Source organism: Phyllobates terribilis, unplaced genomic scaffold (assembly GCF_046119375.1).
Source record: "Phyllobates terribilis strain yellow unplaced genomic scaffold, ASM4611937v1 Scaffold_2__4_contigs__length_985480577, whole genome shotgun sequence".
In the NCBI taxonomy this organism is placed as follows: Eukaryota; Metazoa; Chordata; class Amphibia; order Anura; family Dendrobatidae; genus Phyllobates; species Phyllobates terribilis.
In genome coordinates, this window is record NW_027362762.1 from 175038461 (window position 1) to 175063150 (window position 24690).

At 41.3% G+C, this 24690-nt stretch overlaps 2 protein-coding genes across 2 annotated transcripts in view; one reads left to right on the forward strand and one right to left on the reverse strand.

The window, feature by feature from the left end:
- The window catches only part of DCTN2 (dynactin subunit 2), a 46939-nt gene extending 22514 nt beyond the window's left edge, over nucleotides 1-24425 (forward strand). The window contains exons 3-14 of the mRNA XM_073663307.1: nucleotides 1156-1252; nucleotides 7561-7622; nucleotides 8396-8494; nucleotides 9722-9882; nucleotides 11267-11417; nucleotides 13779-13844; nucleotides 13938-13976; nucleotides 14780-14857; nucleotides 14977-15048; nucleotides 15283-15385; nucleotides 19544-19635; nucleotides 23822-24425. Coding sequence (XP_073519408.1) covers nucleotides 1156-1252; nucleotides 7561-7622; nucleotides 8396-8494; nucleotides 9722-9882; nucleotides 11267-11417; nucleotides 13779-13844; nucleotides 13938-13976; nucleotides 14780-14857; nucleotides 14977-15048; nucleotides 15283-15385; nucleotides 19544-19635; nucleotides 23822-23908 — 1107 coding nt within the window. The 3' untranslated portion in view covers nucleotides 23909-24425. The remainder of the gene's footprint in view (nucleotides 1-1155; nucleotides 1253-7560; nucleotides 7623-8395; nucleotides 8495-9721; nucleotides 9883-11266; nucleotides 11418-13778; nucleotides 13845-13937; nucleotides 13977-14779; nucleotides 14858-14976; nucleotides 15049-15282; nucleotides 15386-19543; nucleotides 19636-23821) is intronic.
- Nucleotides 2781-5503, reverse strand: LOC141250904 (uncharacterized). Its single transcript, XM_073670161.1, has 2 exons — nucleotides 4819-5503; nucleotides 2781-4607 (listed from the first exon to the last, which is right to left on the reverse strand). The coding sequence occupies exons 1-2, from the start codon at nucleotides 5018-5020 to the stop codon at nucleotides 3592-3594; spliced, it is 1218 nt and encodes a 405-aa protein (XP_073526262.1). The 5' UTR covers nucleotides 5021-5503; the 3' UTR covers nucleotides 2781-3591.
- Nucleotides 24426-24690: the final 265 nt, after the last annotated feature.

The following is a 24690-nucleotide window of genomic DNA, read 5'->3' on the forward strand; positions in this document are numbered from 1 at the left end:
CCCCGAGCACGCTGAAGATAATAGGTGCTCGCCCGAGCATGCTCGCTCATCACTACATAAGAGTAGCAGGTCAAGATGAAAACAAAGACTGGGCCACGATGGAGGGTTAGCCAAGCTAAAGTGAGGAGAGCACTGAAGAAGGGTGAACTAACCCTACTAATAAAAAATCTGCAATCCTGCCTAAAACTACAATTCTGTAAAACCCCTTGCATGGTGAAAGTAAAGTTTTATGCTGCACCACACGATAGCGGTACTTGGTGCTCTTCATCTAAATTTTTCAAAAATAAAAATACAACCAATATTAGAAGGTAATTCCCATTAATATTTTGTCATATTACAAGATTGCTGATCATCTTGGGATGTGACACAGACAATATTACAAAGGTTATTCCCATTATTTTCTTTTTATACATTTTATATGAAAAGCACCAGTACCGCTACCATATGCCGAGAGTGGTGCTGCATAAAGCTGTACCTCCACCATGCAAGAGGTGTTCTACCTAATTGTACTTTTTACCACAATTGCACACTGTGTAGCTAATATAGCTTCTTCACTGCTCTCATTTTTGCTTGGCAAATCCTTTATCATTGTATTCCTTTCATCTTGACCTTCTTCTGTTACGTTTTCCACCCTCATATTTTTATAGCACACGGGCCTGTTACTGATTTTGTTTTTGTTTCTTTTAATAGGGAAATTTGTGCAGATCATTGTATATCACACTGGAATGCATTGAATCCATTTGTTTTTTAATGTTCTGACAATAAATCCCCCAAAATCAAAAGGTGTATGTGCCAAAAAGAGGGCTCCAAATGAAACAATTGTTGATGGGGCTGAATGAATTCAGTGGTCTGAAGATGTTAGATTTTTTTTATGCCTTTTTGTCATGAGATCGATTATGCCTCTCAGGATTCTTTTAGCGATCACCCTACTGGATAGATAACGCTGTAATTTGCGTAGAAATGCGCATCATGTTCTGTCTTTGTGATTTCTTCTGACCGATCCTAAACCTGAAAAGACAAATCATGTGTGTGGAAAATCACTATTTCCTCCTGTACTCCCTGCTCTTGTATTTGTTGTGAACAGTGGTAGGGTAGAGAAGAGTAATGTCATCTGCTCACTCCTGACCCCTGACTGTGTCCCCACTTCTGCTTTAGGAGGAGCTGACCAGCACTAGTGTAGAGCACATTATCGTCAACCCCAATGCTGCGTATGACAAATTTAAAGACAAGAAGGTTGGAACTAAGGGACTTGGTAAGTGTGAATTCCTTCTTCTTTCTGGGTACTGCACAACATATAAATAACATTAACCACTTCATCACTGTGGGTTTTTTGTGTTCTTTTTTTTTTGGTTTGTTTTTTTTTACTCCGTTTTCAGGAGCCATAAACTCCCCCATCCCCCACCCCATCAACCTAGCTAATATGCTGGATGGAGTGGTGGGAGGGGGACCAAGTGGGGTGAAATGGTGAAGAGGAAATAAAACAGAATTTCAATATTGTTTTTTTTTCTCTACTGTATTCGTGTAGAAAAGAAAAACAACAACCTGGCAATATTAGGTCAGTACGATTACGCCAATACCCGAGAAAAAAAAAAAAAACATTTAGAAAAAAATATATAAATATATGTGTGTGTGTGAACATATATAATATTATTATTTTAAAAAAATGTTGGTTTCTATCACCATTCTCTGTGACCCTTAACGTTTCTTAAATTCTTCTATTCATAGAATGTTAGAGTTGGAAGGGACCTCCGGGGTCATCGTGTCCAACCCCCTGCTGAAAGCAGGATTCACTAGATCATCTCAGACACACATCTGTCCAGCCTGTTTTACTTCCATTGAAGGGGAACTCACCACCTCTCGTGGCCGCCTGTTCCACTCATTGATCACAGTCACTGTCAAAACGTTTTTTCTAATATCTAATCTGTATCTTCTCCCTTTCTGTTTCATCTGATTGCTTCCAGTCTTTCTTTGTGCAAATGAGAATAAAGCTGATCCCTCTACAGTGTGACAGCCCTTGAGATATTTTTAGACAGCTATGAAGTCTCCTCTCAATCTTCTCCTTTGCAAGCTAAACATTCCCAGATCCTTTAACCTTTTCTCGTAGGACATTGTTTGGAGATCGGTCACCATCCTGGTAGCTCTTCTCTGAACTTGCTCCAGTTTTTTGTTGTCTTTTTTTCTAAAATGTGGTGCCCAGAACTGACCACTGAATTCCATATGAGGTGTCTGACCAAAGAGGAGTAGAGGGGGATAATTACTTCACGTGATTTAGACTCTATGCTTCTGTTAATGCAACCTAGAATTGGGTTTGCCTTTTTTTGCTGCTGCATCACACTATTGACTCATGTTCAGTCTGTGATCTATTAGTATACCCAAGTCTTTTTCACACGGGCTGTTGCTTAGCCCTATTCCTCCCATTCTGTATATGCTTTTTTCATTTTTCTTGCCCAGATGTAGGATTTTGTTTTTTAAACAGGGAGAAATGCATTCTGTTCTAGTTTTAGATCTTTTTGAATCAGGGTGGATTTGATTTAAATCTAACTGATTTAAATCACGATTTAAATCACTAGTCAGTAAGGCTTGATTTAAATCAGTGATTTAAATCAAAGTTTCTACCTAAACTAGTTCTTGCTACTTTACTTTAACATGCAAGTAGATGAAGATTTTTAGAATCACTTTTTATATTACCTTTTTCTCCCCAGTTTAATGGGTTAATCATTCATATTTGGACACTACTGTTCTGTTGTACTTAGGAAGGAGAAAAATAATCCTGACCTTAATAACAATTTAAATAGATTTATTCAACTGAAACAATAACAACATTACAGCATAAGTTATTTGCTTAAACAAACATCCATGTTTGTTAACTAATTTGGCTAAACAAAATATATATATATATTTTAAGAAACTTAGACTGTCAGCCCAGCCGACACATGAAAAACTTAAATACTACTGTCCCTGCTGTCCTCTGTAGCTCACTCGTCGTCATCTTCATCATCATCTTCTTCTTTGTTCCTATTCATAATCTGGAAAAGAAAAACAAGCTTTCCTGCTTTTTTGGGTCCCAACCGATTTCTCAATTTAGAATGAATGAGTCCAAAGGAAGAGAATATTCTTTCAACGCCTGCAGAAGAAGCTACTGCTGTTAAAAGTGAAATCATTACTTGAACAGTCTCTAAATCCAAGCGCTTAAGTGACTTCCACCAGTTTACTGGTGTGACCTTCCTTAAAATATCTTCAGCAAACATATATTTCTTGAATGGTTCCCCCTTAGCTCTGAAGTTTGTTATAGTTGGCATTAAAGATGGATGATTGCTGGATACCCATGTCATAGCTAACTCCTCTTCCTCAGCACTTAGGTTTTGACCCTGATATTGGATATTGACAATATTTGCCAAAAAATGAGCCGGAGTCAGTGCTTGTCCCATTCGTTTGTTTACTGCTTGTAATTTAATTCTGTCCATGTGTAGTTCTGTTTTTAAGTGTTCACTCAGTTCCTTCCAAATTTCAACAGCATCCGCAATAAAACAACTATTTTTCTGTATTTTGTTTAAAGCTTGAGAGATGGGTTTCAGGAAGCTCAGCATATGTTCAACATTTCTCTAAAGCCCAATGTTGAGGATTTTGGCCGTGACAGTGCCCATCTATTTTATCTCGATTTTCTTCACAAAGTGTCATCAGAATAGGCCAGTTTTTGATATACTGCTCAAAACAGTCCACCACAGAGTTCCATCTAACATCTTGTGGGAGCGTTAGCTTGGTTCCACCCATCCTTTTCAGAGCTGCTGCAGCAAAATGATTATTACGGAAGTATTTAGCAATTTCAACAACATTAGCCTTTATTTCTGAAACACTTAAGTCTTTGGCTAAGAGGTGCAGCAAATGAGCACTGCAACCATATGTTATTAGCAGCTTTGTATTCCCTCCCTGCTCTTCTAAATTTCTTCTCATCTTGGATACGTTTGCAGCATTGTCAGTGACCAAACTGCATACTAGACATTTGAATTTTTGTTCACATGTTATAGCTTTTACTGCCACTTCTTGTAAGTATTCTGCTGTGTGTGCATTTCCTGACGTATCAGTTGTTTGTGCAAGGAAGACTTTACCTTCTTCTGTTGTTATACAAGCACATACAATAGGATCATTGTGGACATTACTCCACCCATCAATACTTAGGTTAACAATTTTACCCTCCAGAGCTGTTGCACATTGCTCCATTTCTCTGTCATACACTTGATCCAGCAATTTCCCTGCAACATCAGCTCTGCTGGGTGGACTGTATCCTGGTCTCAGTGACTGAACCATATTAATGAAATGTGGGTTCTCAGTCAGACGGAAAGAAGAGTTCGTTGCATAAATAAACTGGGCAATTTTTTCATCAATCAACTCTTTTTCTAATCTGCTAGTTCTTATCACAAACCTATCTATGGTGGTTCCAGGAGGTAAAGGTTTTTTCTTCCTTTTGGGTGATGGTGATATGTAGCTGTGGGTGTCTGATGATGATGCTGCTGCTAATGAAGCACTATCCTGGATGGATAACTCTGAAACTGTAGAACAGGATGATGGTGATCTTGGAGGTGGATAGTTTCCAGAATCCATGAATTCCCCTAAACAAAAAAAGTCAATGCTGTTATTTTATTGTTTATACAATTTCTGCTTATTGTACACAACACATCACTGCCCCTGCCCCAAAAAGAATATTTGTTTTTCTTCATAACTGTACCAAATGACAGTAACATGCAGTAATAATAAGAAATATAATTTTTCTCACACATGACAGTTCAGTCTTTAGAAATAGGATTCAATAAAAATGTTTACCAACAGATCCTGCCTGTTCAGAAGTGTTTCTTTGGTCATCTTCATCACCGCACTTCTCATGATGTTGCCTCATTCGCGCCACCAGTCCTTGCATCTCTTTGTTGCATCGTTTGCATTTTGCACGCATGCCTGCCTTACCGATAGGCGAAGGAGCTTCATTAAAATATTCCCAAACTGGGTCTCTTTTACGGCCTGCTGCCATTATAAGGAAAGAATGTAATAAACCTCAGATCGTACACACAAACAGATCCAGACTTGTCTGTCTGTGGCTATGCTGCAGTATTGTGCTCAAAGTTTCACTTTCATTTTCTTGTCTGCTTGCCCTTCCTCCTCCTCACACTTAGATTCACATTCTTCTTGTGTTGTGCAGATCTATTCCACTCCAAACAATCCGAAACATATTGTCTAACTTCTTGGACTTGGCACTGAAGGGGTTGATTCTGTATTCATAGGTTTGTAGAACAATAGGATTAAGGTCTTTTTCTCAACTCTGTTCATGTTGTAACATTTTTGCCGTGAAGAAGAGGCTGGGACCTCTGCGGAGTCAAATTCAGTTTTGAGAACTGCGTAAGTAAAGCGAGCGTCTGTGATAATATAGGAGAGAAACTGCCCACTAATCCTACAGAAACCTCTGGAAGAGCATGGCATTGTGAATGTTACACATATACAGCCTTTATTCTACTGAGTTAAACAACTCCGCTTTATCTCATGATGGAAGAACCTTTGGATGGTAAAATATTTTCCTCAAAAAGCAGTTTATTGAAAAAAATCCGATTTAAATAAAAAAAATCCGATTTAAATCAAAAAAATCAGAATTTTTTGATTTTTAAAAAAAAAACATTGATTTTTATCCACCCTGTTTTGAATCCTCTTCCTCTCTTCTCTAGTATTAGCTGTCCCTCTTGTGTCATCAGCAAATTTAATCAGTTTACCCTCAATTCCTTCATCTAAATCCTTGATAAAGATGTTGAACAACACAGAGCCTTGTGGTACCCCACTTGAGACATTCTTCCAACTCGATGTGCAACCATTTATGACCACTCTTTGGGTCCGATCACTAAGCCAGTTATGTATTTACCCAACAGTTGCCTTGTCCATTCCATAGTTGGTCATTTTTTCAATAAGGATGGTGTGAGATAGTTTGTCAAATGCTTTGCTGAAGCAAAGATATACTATATCTACTGCGTTTTCCTGATCCATGCTGTCAGTGAAGGAAATTAAGTTGGTCTGACATGACTTATTAGTTACAAACCCATTCTGGTTTTGGTTAATCACTTCATTCTCATAAAGGTACTTGCATACATGTTGTTTAATAATTTGTTCAAAAATCTTTCCTGGTATAGAAGTAAGGCTCACAGGCCTATAGTTCCCTGGGTCCACCACCTTCCCCTTTTTGTAGATAGGGTCAACATTCGCTCTTCTCCAGTCTTCTGGGACTTCTCCTGTTCTCAAAGAATTTTCAAAGATTATGGAGAGTGGTTCAATAATTTCCCCTGCTTTCTCCTTTAGTACCCTAGGTTGCAATTCATCTGGAGCTGGAGACTTGAATTGATTTATGTTAGTTAAGTATTCCCTCACGATCTCTCTGTTTATAGATAGTGTGGATTCTTCTATTCCTTCAATAGTACAGTGAAGATCAGTTGATGTTACATTTACTTTGAGAGAAAACAGATGCAAAATAAGAATATAAAAGTTCGGTCTTCTCAGTATCATTTTTTACCACTTTACCATTTTCATCCTGTAAAAATCCTATAGTATTTTTGACTTTTCTTTTACTTTTGACATACCCCCAAAATCCTTTCTTATTGCTTTTGACATCTCTTGCAAGCCTTAATTCATTACCTAATACCTAATTAAATCATTACCTTAATTCATCACCTAATGTACACCATACTGACATTTTTATTCGTTTATGCCATTTAGGGTTACATACAACATCCCCATAGCTGTTTTTCCCATTTTTCAGAGGAAGTGAGGCCACCAAAAAAACTGCAATTCTGTCATTTAGATTTTTGTCCTTCTCGTTTAATGTATAATTTAAATCATTTAATCATTTCAGATTTTGATCGGCCTTTTGCGGACACGATGATACTAATTTATGCTTATTTTTTATTTCTCTATTGTTTAACTGAGAAAAGGGCAGTGATTTTCCACTTTTACATTTTTATTTTATTTCTTTAGTTCCCTTAGGGAACTTGAACCTATAATCATTTAATTGCTTATACTATAGAAGTTTGGTATTGCTGTAATCCTGCAGGATCATATTGCCAGGTCATTTTTACTGTACAATGAACGTCGTCAAAACAAAAATTTTGTGTTGTATGTTGTTTTTTCTCTACATTTTCACTGCACTTAGAATTTGTTTTCATGTTTTTCAGTCCATTATATTTTAATGTTATTGGTGTAATTCAAGACTACAACTCGTTCTGCAAAATAACAAACTCATACTGTTAATTTGATGGAAAAATAAGAGTTATGGCTGTTGAAAGGTGCGCCAAAAAAAAAATTGGAAAACTGCTGGCAATATGCAGTTAGACCCCCTGCACTGTTATTACATCAGTTAACATTATTTGGCTGTGAAGCTGATAAAGGGGTATTCCCATCTAATGTGGGGCTGGCATATGCCATCACTTTGGTTAGACTTCTGCGACGGGGCACAAGGCTGTGCCACAACATTGTATAAAGTTTGTCATTATGTGTCTCTCATCTATGGTCAAGTGACATTATTTCTCCTATGAACAGATTTCTCTGACCGTATAAGCAAGACCAAGAGGACCGGATACGAGTCTGGGGAGTATGAAATTGTGAGTCCATGTTGTTTTATACTGTACGATCAGCTTTTGTGTTCTAATAAATCACATGTGACATTACAATTTACTAGATGCCGCTCTTACTTTTCTTTATCTAGACAGTTCTTCCATTTTGGTCTAATTTAACAAAATCTAGTTTTTAAATTGATTGCTGGTGTTTGTTTTTTGTTGCTAATATGGTCAGTTGCTGCAAACTGTCCCAGATGCTTTACTTTTTCTACAGTGATATTCTCCTTTTGGGGCCTAATTTTTGTGTTGAGATGGCACACCTAGGGGCTTTTATTTTTAGGTCACCGGCTGCCGTAACAACCCATTTAGAAGCCACAATTTTGTTAAGTGGTGCTGATGATTGCAACAGTCTTCCTGCTTAACCCCTTAGATTTTGCTATTCACATTGGCTGTTAAGGAGTTATATTGCATGGGTGGGATTTCTCCCTGACCCAGGCTGTTGCTGCAGGAGCCCAGCTGTATATTACCGCCAAGTTCTCCTGTGGATGGTGCAGCCTTAGCTCCTGAGTCTGCACCATGACTTACCTGTACTTGTTTGGGGGGGATGTGTTGGCTAGAATAATTTGCTTTCTGAATGGGGAAGGGTTGGAGGGATTCTGCTCGAGTATTGTTTTCTGACTTGTCAGTGGGGCCATCAGGACTTTTCCGTGGCGTTCCACGAGCTGTGATGTGAATAACCTTCAATCACTTCTATCATCTATGGAGTCACATGGTTAAATCTCCCAGTTTTCTTTCTTTCTTTTTTTCTTGTTGTGTAGCTGGGAGATGGAATAGGACTGAAAGAAACGCCACAGCAGAAATATCAACGGCTCCTGCATGAAGTCCAGGAACTCACCCAAGAAGTGGAAAAAATCCAGGTAAGTGTCCCCATGACACCTTGACGCTTTTCTGAAGAACTGGCTTAGGTTGGTTTAGGTGGTGAGAATATTTTATAATATCTCTGCCTATGTCACACAATGTACATGGGCATGCAGACCATTCTAAAGAGGCCAATTCTGCACATGTATCAGCAGTCAGTAATGTGAAGGCAATGTACCAGCACAACCAAGGTCATTAAACCTTTAGGCTATGTGCCCATGATGCAGAAATGCTCCGGATTTTTCGTGAGCGTTTCTGCATCTCCCTGGCAGAAAAAACGCATGCGGATTGTACATGCGGATTGTACATGCGTTTTTCCTGCCAGGGACATACGGATGTGGAGCGTTCTTCACATGCATTTCCGCATGCTGGTTGTCAAGCGTTTTCCAAGCGATTTTAGCATCACTTGGAAAGTGCTTGACAACTTGGTCACACTATATAAATCCATGCAACCGGCATGGATTTTATATAGTGTGACCAAGTTAGTTAAAAAAATAATAAAAATGGTAAAAAAACACATTATACTCACCTTCCGATGGCCCCCGGTCTCCTTATCCGATGCATCCGGTCTTCCCGGTGTTTCGCGGTTGTGTAAAAGGACCTTCCATGACGTAATTTAGTCATGTGACAGGTCACGCGACTGCCGACGTCAGCGGTCGCGTGACCCGTCAGATGACTAAATGACATCATGGAAGGTCTTTTTACACAACCGCGAGCTGCCGGGAAGCCAGGACGCATCACTATGGAGACCAGGGGCCGCCAGAAGGTAAGTATAATGTAATTTTTTCATTTTAATTCTTTTTTACAGGTACCATGGTACCCGGGTCTGAAGGAGAGTCTCCTCTTCTCCAAGACCCGTGTAACATCAGCACATTGAATCGCTTAATATCCACATGTGCACATGTAGTCATGCGGATATTAAGCGATTCAATGCAAGTCAGTGGCGGCGAAAACGCCGCGATTACGCAAAATAATTAGTAGTGCAGCGGAATTTCTGCAGCATGTGCACAGCACATGCGGATTATCATTGGGGAACATTGCAGACCTTCTACTAAGCGTTTCTGCAGCGGAATTGCTGCTGCGGAAACGCTTAATCGCATAGTGGGCACACAGCCTTAACTACATTCTGGTCAGTATTGGGACACACATAATATGAGGTTACAATCCTTTTTGGCAGATGTTTATTTGGCTATTGATCACAATTTTTGCTTTCTATAACTAAACAGAGCACTCTTAAGGAATCTGCTGCTGAAGAGAAGCTGACTCCAGTCGCCCTGGCTAAACAGGTGGCTGCTCTGAAACAGCAGCTAGTGTCCAACCACCTAGAGAAGTTGTTGGGTCCTGATGCTGCCATCAACCTGACAGACCCCGATGGAGCACTCGCAAAGTAAGTAATCCCTTTTACTACCTGACATATTGGGTGAGCTGTGCTTTCATTGTATTTAAGCCTTTTATTTTACAGTTCAGTTCTCTCTACAGAACCTAGCCGTTCATCAGTATTGATTGAATTAAGTGGACAGGTCGCATCATAAACCAAAGTTCAAGACTGAAGATAAATGATCACTGATAAAATACTTGTGCTTTGTTCTGTTATATATGTATGTTCTGTATATATTAACATGTATATATTTTTTAAGGATATTTGTCAGTAGGGTTGTCCCTCCCAAGCCATCTATATGGGCTAGCAGGTCTTAGAAAGCTGAATAACATACCTTCATATCTGCGATTCAATGTCTTATTCCTGAGAAATCCACTTTTTTCTTAAGACATTTTTGAGTTGTTAAGATCTGTGGGCCGGACACTGATTTCTCTGAGAATCTGCTTCCAGAAATTATTTTAAGTGAAAGGAGGCATTTCCAGTGTGAGACATGTAATGACTGACAGTCTACTCTCCTGATCTTGTGAAAGAAGCAGGTCCCGGCACTCACGTGTAAGGAATCAACTCATTTATTCCACATATAGATTAGCAAAACATTTTAGCCATGAAGGAAGACCAAATTATGAAACGTTAGCCTTATAAGTGCGAGCCGCCAGATGTTGCCTACACTTTTAATGTCTTGTAACTCGGCAGATGCTCCAGATTCATGAAGGGATGTGCACCGCTTTATGATTCAACAGTATCTGACTACAGCATTCATGAATGGGGCTCTTAAACATCTCCATCCTGTGAGATTCACTTCTGACACTGCATGTTGCAGTTGCATGTATGATTTTTACATATTGTGCATTTTATTGCATAAAATAAGTACTTGATACAGTAGAAAAACAGAACTTAATATTTGGTACAGAAACCTTTATTTTTCAATTATAGAGGTCAGACATTTCCTGTAGTTCTTGACCAAGTTTGCACACACTGCAGCGGTGATTTTGGCCCACTCCTCCATACAGACCTTCTTCAGATCTTTTCAGGTTTCGGGGCTGTCACTGGGCAACATTGAGTTTCAGCTCCCTCCAAAGATTTGTTTAGTGCTACCAGTCCGATCGTGTAAATTAACCTGTAGCACAGTTTCCCCCAACTCCAGTCCTCAAGAGCCTCCAACAGGTCATGTTTTCAGGATTTCCTTACTATTACACAGGTGATGGAATTATTTCCTGTGCAGGTGATTCAATTTTCTTCTGTGCAATACTAAGGAAATCCTGAAAACATGACCTGTTGGTGGCTCTTGAGGTTTGGATTTGGGGAACACGGCTCTAGCAGATGAGTCGGGGAAAGGTGAACAGTCAATTCTTTCTCTATCTTATGTGTTGCCCTTCTTTGATTTTTGCCATAGGCGTTTACTAACTCAGTTGGATGCTGCTAAAACCAAAAAAGGTCCAGAAGGAAAAAGCCCAGCAAAGGGTTCAGCTAAAGATGCTGGAGGCTTAGTGACCTATGAATTACACTGCCGTCCTGAGCAAAACAAGTTTTCCCAGGCTGCAAAGGTGCGTAATGGAAGGGATAAATCTGTGTTTTGCCTGGACTCCGAATATTTCTGTTAAAGGGGTTGTTTAAAGTTCCTAAATAGATAAAATTGTGAAATGCTTTTCCAACAAAGCAACTTTGCAATTTATCTCTTTATTTTTTTCGTTCATGTATACAGCTAGTTACCAAGGTTATAGGTTACCTTGCGATCTCAATGTGGCCGGTTACGTAGGCAAGGCGCAAGTCCACTTGCAGGTTGTATTCTTTAGAGCCTGCTCACAGCACTCTGAAATTGGCTTAATTGTTGGGTCGGGTCAGCTTTAATTCTCCAACGGTGCTCCCATGCGGCAGAGACAAAGCTGGCTCCGCTACCAGCCTGGGAGAGCAATCTGCAACAAGCAGGAAGGAGGCAGAGGAGCAGTGATTATTCACTTCGAGATTGTGATCTGGGTGGACAGTATTTTGCAACATTCAATTCGCCCTGCTAGCCTAGCAGAGATGTAGCAGAAATAATTGCCTTGCTGCCAGTGTTTGCTGTACTCAACTCAAAGTGACCACAGCAAGTATAGCGTGTGACAGAAATTACTCCCTCTTATCACCCCATTGGCTCCCTGCAGTGCTATTGCAAGTAGCCAATGGTTGCAATAGCAGCTGGAGATCTAACATAGGCCTCTGCGTCTGCCATAGATCAAAACCCAATAGTCTGTATCAGAGGCATCATGGTCTATTAGGCAACCTGTCAGTATAACACGGACAGGCTGTATCATGCTTCTACATATGTATTACAGAGTATTACCAATACTATTATAAATCGTGTGTTTAAGTCCCCTTGTGGATTAATAAGTATTTATATAATTAAAACATCTTTTTAAGTGTTGAAAAAAGGAAAAGCAAAATTAAAAAAGCATTTTTTTACAGTAGTCATTTATTCTAATAAACAAACTCCTAAAAATAAAGATATTTATCTGATATCACTGCGTCCTTGACAACCAGTATAATAAAAAGATATAATTATTTATACTACATGGTGATCGCCAGAAGAAAAAAAATTAAAAACTACTTCAGAATTGTCATTTTCTCTATTACTTCGATGGGTGACACAGGAGACTGAGTGTACTGTGCTGCCACTAGGCCGAAAAAGTTAGCTGCTCCTCAGCGGGGTAGGAGTGGACCAGGTACTTGCTGTCTCACTAAGGCCCCTCTTCATCACAAAGAAGACAAAAGAGGAAAGAAAAAAAAATATGGGGGACTCCTGGTCTAACTACCCAGGGCACAACACTTATGTCCCTGCACAAGCCCCCCACAGTCAGAGTTCTCTGACCCTATACTTATGAAGTGAATACCTATGACTGGGCTCATCTCCCTCCTTTTCCGCTGGGGTACCTTCCTACCTGTTTTTTTTTTTTTTCCTTTATTGCGGGGCCTATTTATTTCAGGTCGCGGCAGGGAGCCCTCTTCCGTGGTTTTCCACCACCCTCTCCCCCTTTCCTGGCAGATCCTTGTAAACTAGGCCCTGGCTTCTGCCAAAGGCCTACTTCTCTCAAACCACGCGTCCCCATCTCCCTACCATCGCTTGTGCTTTCTCCTGGTGCCTTCTCTTGGCCACACCCTCACTCAGCAGCCAATCGGATATCTCCTTCGGGGGAGCCGGCATGGATCTGCATTCCCCGCGCGTTCTCCAGGACTCCACCCCCTCCTCTTCTACTTGCTCGGCGCCTTCTTCCTGCATGACGCCATCCGCTCCACAGCGTCTCCTCTGCAGGCTGACCAGTGAATCCACAAGAACATAACAGCAGCTAGCGCCGGTGCTCCAAACGTTTCCAGAAACCCTCAACGTCAAGGATCAGGACTCCCCTATCACGGAGCCCACAGTATTCTTCAAGAAGGCCGAAATTCCCTCCCCGGGTGTTTTCCAACCATAAGGAATTTGACGGTGGTATGGTGGAGCGAGGGTTACTGCAGGTTGTAGGCTTGTCAGAAGAGGTGGGTCTTAAGGTTTCTTTTGAAGGTTTCCACGGTAGGTGAGTGTGTGATATGTTGGGGTAGAGAGTTTGAGTAGGGGGGCTGCACAGGAGAAATCTTGTATGCGATTGTGGGAAGAGGAGATAAGAGGGGAGTAGAGAAGGAGATCTTGTGAGGATCGAGGTTGCGTGCAGTTAAGTACCGGGAGACTAGGTCACAGGTGTATGGAGGAGACAGGTTGTGGATGGCTTTGTATGCCAAGGTTAGGGTCTTGAACTGGAGTCTCTGGGCATATCACTAGAAACCTCATGCTGCTCTCAGATGGGATAGTAAGAACCTGGTGACGGATTCCCTTTTAAGGGGTTAATCTGTTTAGATATCATTGTGATGTTATTCATAGCAAAACTATTGCATTACAGGTGGCTGAGCTTGAGAAGAGGCTGGGTGAACTGGAAGCCGCTGTCCGCTTTGATCAGGATACACAAGTATGTTGTAATTGTCTGGAGTAATATCTAGTAAACTTTTTTGGAGATTAACAATCCTGTATGACTAACCCCCCTCTCACCCACCTTTTGCAGAACCCCCTCACTGTTGGATTACAGGGATCAAATCTGATGGTAAGTACATCTGTTACAAGATCAGATGGGTATGTGTTAATAAAATGGCTATTGTGCTTCCTGCCAAGTATGGCTGTTAAGTGCCCATTCACATTAGATAAGTTATCACACACCACTGACTGTGTAATGTGTATCCCTGTGTGCTGAGACTTTCCTGATGGCAGAGAAGGATTGGATATGCAGGATTTTAACATGCCTGACCCTTAGTTTCTGTGAGAGATAGTGTTTGGAAGTGAAATAAACACGCATGGTCAAACACGCATTCATGCTTGTGGCGGATTCGTGAGCAATAACTACTTTCTGAAAATGTATTCGGCTGAATGCTACATTAAGTGTCTGACCATCTTTAGAACACCAGAAGACACCTGAGCTGTAATCACGGGAAAAATTATGCTCTATATTATTTTTTTTTATCATTCATGCAATCTGCTTGGAAATGAAAAATGCTTCTGACAATTCATGACTACAAAATGGAGAAAAAAAAGTCTAAAAGTCCAGCACCCCAAGGGAGAGGAGAGAGTCAGATGGACGCCTCTTGGTTTTTGGGCCAAATCTTACTATAGGGATAATGGTCCCAAAAATGAGATGAGGCAGCACTCACCTGGATGATACATAAAGAATCCACCTGTGTTGTGTGATGAGAACACTGCTTTTCAGAGATAATGACTGACACTAGTCTTTCCATAGGACTGTAATACGGTTCTGTCTTGCACACACCTTACCTTTTGCATCTCTTCTATGGTGGATTTGGTTCTGTTGTGTGCACTTATACAGTGTGTAATGTAAGTAACCTGTCTTTTCAGGACACCGTAGAAATCCTACAGGCGAAAGTAAACATGTTGGATGTTGCATCTCTTGATCAGGTGGAGGCCAGGCTACAGGTGACACAAACTGTTATGGGATAGAGTTTCTTTAGATTTATCACATAATGATTGACCAACTCGTCTTCAGTTCCTTGTTTTCCCAATGTTATTAAATGTATCTGCATTTTGTTCTGTAGAGTGTCCTGGGAAAGATGAATGAAATTGCAAAGCACAAGGCGGCTGTTGAGGATGCGGATACAGAAAGCAAGGTACTGTAACTGGGGACATAACTGTACTGATCACAGGGATAATGAGGGAGGTGTTTATTTAAGAAGGGTAAGATCTGATGGCACCACACCCTCAGATACACAGTTCTTGTGTTAGTTTAGGCTTTTACTATATGTATATTGATTCAGTGTGTGTCAGCATTTACATAGTGTACAATCTACTGTATTCAATAGAAAGACTGGACTCTGAAGTTTATTTTACTCATTTCTGTCCAGGTGCATCAACTCTATGATATTGTTCAGAAGTGGGACTCCATGTCTGGCACTCTGCCCCAGGTTGTCCAGAGACTGGTGACATTAAAGCAGCTTCATGAGCAAGGTAATACACATTTTCTTAGCTGCTAACTAAGAATTGGCACCCAAAGTTATTAGTTTTGAAATCCTGCTGGCATAATATGTGCCATACAGAGAGTCTTCAACCTACTCGGATCAATGATAACTCGAGATGCAGCGACAACACTGGGAATCAATAGGAGATTAGCTAGGGTCAAATCGACAGCAATGAAGTCACTGGACAAGGTCTTCAAATCAAGGAACACAGCTCTTATATACCGTATTTTGCAGACTATAAGACGCACCCCAAATTTTGGGGAGGAAAATAAGAAAAACATTTTTTTTTTTTAAGAAAATGATGATGCGTCTTACACTCCAATTTATCTCCCCAGGGTGGGGGGGCTATTGCGGTGGAGTGGGGGCACTGGAGGCAGGGTCGCTGCTGCAGGAAGCTGACGACAGCAGGTGTGGGGAGATGGTGCGGGCCCTGGGCTGTGATGAGGGGGAGCAGAGATTTCAGTCTGCACATGCGCCTCCTCCGGTGGCCGTTTTCCTGATACCCAACGCAGGGGAATCAATGGAAAAGTGCAGGGACACCGCTCAACGACGACAACTTCTGACAGCTCAGGGCCTTGCAGTGCCAGGATACCACTCTCCGCCCAGTCCAGGGCCTGCAGCATCCCCCACTCCTGCAACGGCGATCCTGCCTCCTGTGACCCTGCTCTACCACAGCCACCCCCCCACATTCGATAAGCTACCTTCGGATTATAAGACGCACCCACATTTTCCTCCCAAATTTAATTAGAAAAGTACATTACTTTGTTTGGTCTTTTCTGTGGTAACATACGGATGCAAAAGCTGAACGATAAAGAAACAAGACGGAAGAAGAATCAACACCTTTGAAATGTGGTGCTGGAGAAGGATGTTATCAATAGATGGCAAGAAAAACAAACAAATCAAGCCAGACACGTCACGCCAAGCTACTACTTTCCTGCGTTGGACACATCATATGTAGAGAGCAATCACTAGAGAAGGACATCATAGTCAGAATGATAGAAGGAACAAGGCGAAGAGGAAGACCAGCAACTCGATGGCTAGATACTATCAAGATAACGGCGGAGAAGACCCTGGTGGACCTATCTAGGCTTGCACAAGACTGATCTTCCTACAGAGCGTTCCTCCATCAAGTCGCCATTGCTTGAGGTCGAGCCGAAGGCCATTAAATAATAAACTGGGAAACTCTGCAAAGAAAGTGCTGAACCATCAGGACTAGATCTACTACAGGAGCATGTGTTGTCCTTGTTCACTGCTTCTTACTTCTAGCCTCCTTGAAAAAGCTCTGGTTTAAAGACCCCATACACATTAGGCTAACGTCCCACTGATATCAGTAAATTCGACCTAAAGTCTTATGTATATGGACGTCTCCAATGAATGCTTGTTGGGGGTAGATGAGGATCTGGCTTGTATGATTTTGGATTGCCGATCCTTTTTTCTTTTAGACATGAGGTGCTGCCAGCAATGTCTGGCAGCGACTCTCATAAAGGACACATGAGAGCTAAGCTAAGTGAGAGCTCTTATATATGGGAGAGCCAAGTGAGGCAGCTGTCGGCCGAACAATTGGCTGAATCATTCTTTGATTGACAGCTATCTAATGTGTAGGGGGAGGGTTAAGATTCATGGCGACAGTTGTTGCCATGACACAGACATTTTGACAAAGTGACTATGCATCAGGAGAATCACCTTAACCCATACCATACTGCACTATAGGAATTTCTGCTATGGGGCTGTTCGGTAGTCAGACAGCTGGTAATGTTTCTGATTACCAGACTATTGAAGAGTTACTTTTCATTTCACAACAGGTGTGACCATCCACTGCATCTTCCTCTTATTGTTAAATTCTATGAAGAGATGCTGATAACTGAATGTAAATGAGGGGTCACAGCGCTGGTTTAAGACTACATCCCCTTCACTGATTTTCCTCCTGCACCGCACTGCTACAGCCCCCAAAACATTCAGGGTGCTGCAGCTTGGCTGCATTCACATGAGTATGAACATATTTCCCTGTATATCTGGATGGTTGGAGCACCACTGTGTGTGTAGAAGGGAATGCAGTCCTATGCCAGCGCTCTGACCCCTGCACACTTACAGTAAGTCCGGAGGGGCTCCTAGAGGGCAAACCCCATTGGTCATAAAGTGTTCTTGCAATATGCTTTAACTGTAGCCTCTTACCAACTGCTGTAACGCATTTTCATGATGGCACTTAAGGGTACTTATGCCTCAGCGACTCTCTTTCACGTCGCTGAGGAATAAGGCTGTAGGCCACCCCAGTGTCTGAAATTCTCCGGGGTCTCAGCTACCAGGGATAGCTGAGACCCTGGAGAATGTGATCAGGGCTGGTTTTTCCGGTCCCCGATCACGGAAAAAAAAGTTTGACCTATCACAGTGATCAAAAGAAAAAAAATAATTAATCAAATCCCCCTTTGTCACCGCCTTAGTTAGATAAAAATTATAAAATAAAAAAAAATATTTTTTCCATTGGTTGGGGTTAGTGTTTAGGATAAAGGGGTAGGGTTAGTGTTTAGGATAAGGGGTAGGGTTAGCTTTAGCATTAGGGGTAGGGTTGTGTTGGGGTTAGGATTTTTTCAAAAGTAAAGAAAAAAAAATATGGCGACTAGTGTTGTGCGCAAATGCTCGCTACTTGAGCTTTCATCGGGTGCTCGGGTATGCACTGAGTATCGCGGGTGCTCGAGTGACATGCTCGAGTTCCTGCCCCACATTTCGTGGCTGTTGTACAGCAAAAAAAAAAAACACACAGGGATTGCCTGCCATACACTGGCAATTCTAGCTTTTTTGGGGTGGGGGGTGTCTAACAGCAGTGAAACATGGGGGGCGGGAATTTGAGCATGCAATTTTTAGCCCCGCGATACTTGGTGCATACCCAAGCAACGAATGCAAACTCAAGTAGCGAGCACTTGCACTCAAGACTAATGACAGGATATTCAATATGATGATCTAATGTTATCAAATTCTGTGTCATACTTCTGGGTTCAAAATGCTCACTATACCACTTGATAAAATCCTTGAGGGGTGTAGTTTCCAAAATGGAGTCACTTGTGGGGGGTTTCCACTATTTAGGCACATCAGGGGCTCCCCAAACGCGACATGGCGTCTGCTCTAGATTCCAGCCAATTTTACGTTCAAAAAGTCAAATGGTGCTCTTTCCCAGCTCTGCCGTGCGCCCAGACAATGGTTTTCCCCCACATATGGGGCATCGGCGTACTCGGAAGCAATTGCACAACCAATTTTGTGGTTCGTTTTCTCCTTTTACCCTTGTGAAAATGAAAAAATTGGGGTCTGAAGTAAAAATTTGTGTGAAAAAAGTTAAATGTTCAATCGTTTTCCTTCAATGTTGCTTCAGTTCTTGTGAAGCACGTGGAGGGTTAATAAACTTCTTGAATGTGGTTTTGAGCACGTTGAGGGGTGCAGTTTTTCGAATGGTGGCACTTTTGGGTATATTCTGTCATGCAGACCCCTCAAAGTCACTTCAAATGTGATGTGGTCCCTAAAAAAAAAAAAAAAAAAAATGGTTTTGTAAATTTTGTTGGGAAAATTGTGCTGATGTTAAATTGACATGTGGGAAATGTTATTTATTCATTATTTTGTGTGCCACATCTCTCTGATTTAAGAGCATAAAAATTAAAAGTTTGAAAATTGCTAAATTTTCAACATTTTGGCCAAATTTCCGTTTTTTTTTTCACAATTAAACGCAAGTCTTATCGAAGAAATTTTACCACTATCGTGAAGTACAATAAATAATGAAAGAAAAAATCTCAGAGTCAGGGGGATCCGTTGAAGCGTTCCAGAGTTATCTCATAAAGTGACAGTGGTCAGAATTGTAAAATTTGGCCTGGTCATGAAGGACATAATAGGCTCCATCACTAAGGGGTTAAGAGAGATGAGAAGAGCTCTTTCTATCAGGTGTAAAAGAGGCAGCAACTATAAGTCCTCATTTAATCTTTGATTATTCCTATTTTAGAAGGTACTGGAGGTCCACACCAAGTAATACTCCACCTCACTAAGTGATAAGGAGGGCCTGATAAATATTCCAGTGTACTGGAAACAGGACAGCTGTGTCTATTACAATTCACCAATTATATCTACATCGCTGGTTAAATATTGAAGTGGCAATCCGTGTGTGTTTCAGCCATGCAGTTTGGACAGCTGCTTACCCATCTGGACACTACGCAGCTAATGATTTCCAACTCCCTGAAGGACAACACCACTGCCCTGGCCATGGTACGTAATCCTTTCTTCATCCCATCCCGTCTGTTGAGCTTCCAGTAAGCTCCTGCCGTCTCTGTCTAAGAAGAAAAGTTCATGTGAGGAGACTCGTCCTGAGGATTGTTTTACAGTCTGGTCTACAATGGGTAATCCATTATGTGCTACATTTTCTTTTTGCGATGCTTTACTTCTCTACACGTTCCCGATCATGGCTTTGTACTGTAATTGCCTGCTTTATTTCACTGTCCGAGACTTCTAGATTAGTGGATGACTCATTTACATATTTTACATTAAAGGGAACCTATCATGTCAAAAAAACGCTATTAACTTGCAGATAATGGGGTTAATCTGCCATTTAATGGCGTTCTGAAGCTATTCCCTAGAGGTTCCCTTTAATGTCATCTATAATATAAGCAGGGATGTGTCCTTCTGTTCGAAGCCTCTATAGACTGAGCATGCTCAGTGTGGCGCCATGATGACAATATGTCCAGGACAAGAGAGATAGAAAGAGAGAGACAAATTTGTGAGTACACCCCCATATTATCAGTACATTATATATACAGCAGTCAACATAAGTGAGTACACTCCCTGTATTCTCAGTACATTATATACAGCGCTCAACATAAGTGAGTACACCCCCTGTATTCTCAGTACGTTAAACATACAGCGCTCAGCGTAAGTGAGTGCGCCCCCCTGTATTCTCAGTACATTATATACAGCGCTCAGCATAAGTGAGTACACCCCCTGTATTCTCAGTACGATATATATCTGCACGTATGCATACCACACTGCGGTGCCATTTTATTGATTACACTGTATATGCGAATTTGCAGACAATGTCTTTAAAAAAATGGCGCAGGATAGCGCGGTATGCACACGTGCTGACTCCGGCACCATTAATACAATTAAAAATGTACCAATAAAAATGCTCGCCACCCAGTCGTAGAACGGGTTCAATAGCTAGTACAATAATATCAATAGGTAAAACGCTTTCAGCCACAAACTTAAAGGGGCATGCCCATCTCCAAGATCTATCCCAATATGTAGTAGGTGTAATAATAATCATATTGGCAAATACCTACAATTAGAAATGTAGTATAGTATTTTGGATTCGCTATGTCTTTCTTCATGTACAGGGTGTTACAGGACCTTAGGTATCCACGGTTACGTCCACTGATAAAGTGACAGTTATCTAGCTGCTAGTGGTCGTAACCGTGGATACCTAAGGACCTGTATTGCCTGCACATGAGGTAAGTGGCATAGCGAATCAAAAATACTATACAACATTTCTAATTGGAGGTATTTGCTAATATTATTATTACACCTACTACATATTGGGATAGGATCTTGGAGATGGGAATACCCCTTTAAGTTTGTGGCTGAAAGCGTTTTACCTATTGATATTATTGTACTAGCTATTGAACCCGTTCTATGCCGGGGGGGCGAGCATTTTTATTGGTGCATTTTTAATTGGAGGTATTTGCTAATATCCAAGGAAATCTGTCGATAGGATCAACCCTCCTGAGCCATCTATATGGGCATGCTGGTCATAGGAAGCTGAATAAAATGATTCCTTCATATCTGTGATCTGATGTCTTATTCCAGAGAAATCCGCTTTTTCTTATAGGTAAATGAGCTGTTTCAGGCTATGGGCCGGACACAGATCTGCCTGTAGAGCTTATTTTAAATGAAAGAGGGTGCGTATTTCTCTGAAATAAGACATTAGATCACAGATATCAAAAAATCCTTTTAACAATATTTTTTATTGATTTTTAACATCTGTAATTATACAATAAAATTAGGTCCATTTAGTCTACAAACTCTCAGATTTGTTTCTTTTCTTCCATTTTCAAATTGAAAGGGTCATAAACTGAGTAATTTAGAAAAAATAAAATTAATAAAGTAAAAACATATAATTTCCCAACTACCCTCCCTCTACCCAGACCTGCAGGATATATTTATATTTCCAGTGTTCACGTCTATCCTACCGCTCTCATAACCATTGTAACCCTTCGGATGTTACAATTCCTTATTTAATCTCTATACAGTGTTCTGTCAGCCTGTATCTCTCCCCTCTTTTCCCTCCACACTAAGATCAATTATTTTTAACTTCCCCAATGTTCCACCCAAATCTTCCAGTAAATACCATCTGGTCTGGTCAAAGGGCTTCATGATTTTATGAGGTTTCTCCTTTTGTATAATATTTGAGTAAAAAGCCTTTCCATTCTATCACAAGTGATTTTATACTTCTTTCTTTATCACCTTCTGCTTCCATCCTTCCCAAATGGAATATGGCCTTCACTTGACCTATTATCTCCTTCCAATTTGGAATAGATTCAGTTAACCAATGTTTTAACAAGCTTCTTTTGGCTTTTAAACAGATTGTATGGAATATTCAGGTTAGTTTTTCCTTCTCTTTGTGTTGTACACCTTCCTCATTCCTCATAGTGGAAAAGAAATGGTAACGGATATATCAAGAAATCCTTTTATTGAGTTTCCCATGACCTGCTTAGGAGGGTAGATCCTACAGATTCCCTTTAATTCATGCATGGTTTTAAATCGTTACTCTGCTTTTGCTGCCTTTTCCGTGTCCGTCACAAGATGTCCTGGATGCGTGAGTGTGTAGTAGAAATAAACGGATCACTTCACTCAACCGTGGTCCAGGTCAGTGCTCTCTGGTCGTGGACAGGGACTGTATGAATTTCCTTACCCTCTGGGTTCCCAGGCTCGGTTTCTGATTAGCTGAGCTGGTGAGACGTCACCTCTGCGCTACACAGATAACGTCTTGCCATGCTGATGAATCAAACGCTGCACCATCGAAACCGGAAGCTCAGGAAATTTGCGCAGCTCCTGTCTGAGATCACATACCTGGACCATGGTTGCGTGAAGCGATCCGTTGATCTCTGATGTCTAGTTTCCTTATATATGAATGTACATTTTAGATCATGCATATTTTTCTTTCAGCAAGTCATAGTCCCCCAGGGCTGTCAATAACCACATGCATACTGTAACTCCGCAGGAGTGTGATATGGACGGAACATGTGCAGCATGTACCAGTATAGTCAATGAGAATCTACACAATCTCATCCATGTGCTGTGGAGAAAACCCACTGCGGGAAATTGACCAGTGCTGTGTATTTTAAAGGGGTTGTCCACTACTATTAATAATTGGCCATTCTATTTTTATTTTGAAAATAAGTATCTTTGTAATTGCGTTGCAGTTACAGCCTGTGAGCGGCGCTATCGCTGGCCGCTCACAGGCATCACATGACCCCCGGCTGCAGCCGGCTCTGACATCTGTTCATGTCACGTCAAGTTCCGGCTGCAGCCGGGGGTGACTCACTTCTGCCTTCCACGGTGGATGCTTGGATGTGGGTGGGGTTACCCCCCGCGCATCACCCCCATCATCCACCGCGCGCTCTCCCTGTCCTCATTCATTGGGAAAGCGCGCCGTGGATGCTGGGTGTGACGCGTGGGGTAACCCCGCCCACAGCCCAGCATCCACCGCAGGGATTGCGTCACTGATGTCACGCCTCACTTGACGTGACATCAGTGGCGGGTCACGTGATGCCTGTGAGCGCCCAGCGATAGCGCCGCTCACAGGCAGTAACTACAAACCAAGGTATTTACAAAGATACTCATTTTCAACATAAAAATAGAATGGCCAAATATTAAAAGTAGTGGACAACCCATATAAAGCTGCAGGATGACCTTTTATGCTGTAGATTTTATCCATAGTAAATATGCAGTGAAATCTCACCATGTGGATTGGATTTTTCCATAGCAAAAAACTCCCATCATAATCGACACATGTGCATGTACTCACACAGTGTCTGCATGTCATTCCAACCTTGCATATAGTTCCTAACCTCCATAGTTCTTATCGGTCACTTCACAAATACCCAAAAGTTTTTACCTTCCAATACTGGGCTGAGCCATGCAAATGATTAACCCTCGTGGATATTGATCCTTCCGGAAGTAGATACAGTTTGCAGCTAAAGTCATGCTTTATGGCATCTTATTTCTTCCATGCCACACGCCACAACGTCACATCTTTCCCTCTTTCCTTGGTATAGAAAACCTGGTTGCTATTATCTTGTGTAGCACATTAGATCTTGGTTAAGTCCGAGAAGTCATTACAGCCATGTCGTCTTCTATACAAGTATAGACTTCATTAAATAAATGTCTATTTTCACTCCAGGTCCAAAAGGCCATGAAGGAGAACCTCGCTACAGTGGAGGACAACTTTACAAATATTGACTCAAGAATAAAAAAGCTGGGCAAATAAGTCGCAATTTCTCCATACAAGCCTCAATGCCGCAAAGTGCAAGAAACGAGTTCCTACAAACGCTGCACTAAGAAATTCCTCCAAATCCCCTTTGCCTAATAAGGAAAGTTTTACTATTGTGTAAATATATAGTCTCGTTAGCATCCAGTATTACCCATTCCTCTGCTCATTCCCCTGGTTATGCTTAGAGTGCTTGACCTATACCCGCCATGCAAGGGGACAACCCACCTGTGCTTTACCATGGGCCAAGCCCTCAGGAAGTATGGCACTCAAGTTTTCAAGGTGTTGCGTTTGCATGCTGGTACTTGTGATGCGGACTGGGACTGTCTGGGGACGAGACAACTTTCTTAGGCTTTTTATTTATATCTGTATGTCCTTATACTCTCTGGTGCAGAATGTCCATAAAGGTATATCTGACCCATATACCAAGTTTACTATAACCCCATTGCTGACTGGAGGGGATCTGTTCTTCACTAACTGTCCTCTAATAAACATAAGTAAATTATAAGGATAAAAATCTTGAAACTTGATAGGCTCTTTCTTACATAAAAGTAATCTTTACAAAATGAGTGTCCTGTGATTCTGAATCCTGTGTGGCACAACATTTACAGAGCACAGCTTGTATCATATCACGAGTGTAGGAAGGTGGCATCTAAAACCATGGAAGCGTGCAGAAACATGCCTGCAGTTTTTCCACGCTTTTTAAAGCCTCACACACTAACCATGCGAATCTGCTTTTGAGATCCAGGTTTGTTGCTTGCCTATTCCAGTTTGTAATGCCA

Bases quoted from the DNA above. Each gene is read 5' to 3' on its own strand.
- LOC141250904 (XM_073670161.1), bottom strand. From the start codon at position 5,020: ATGGCAGCAGGCCGTAAAAGAGACCCAGTTTGGGAATATTTTAATGAA. The intron at 4,608-4,818 runs GTAAACATTTTT...TTTTTTGTTTAG, and splicing joins TGAACAGGCAGGATCTGTTG to GGGAATTCATGGATTCTGGA.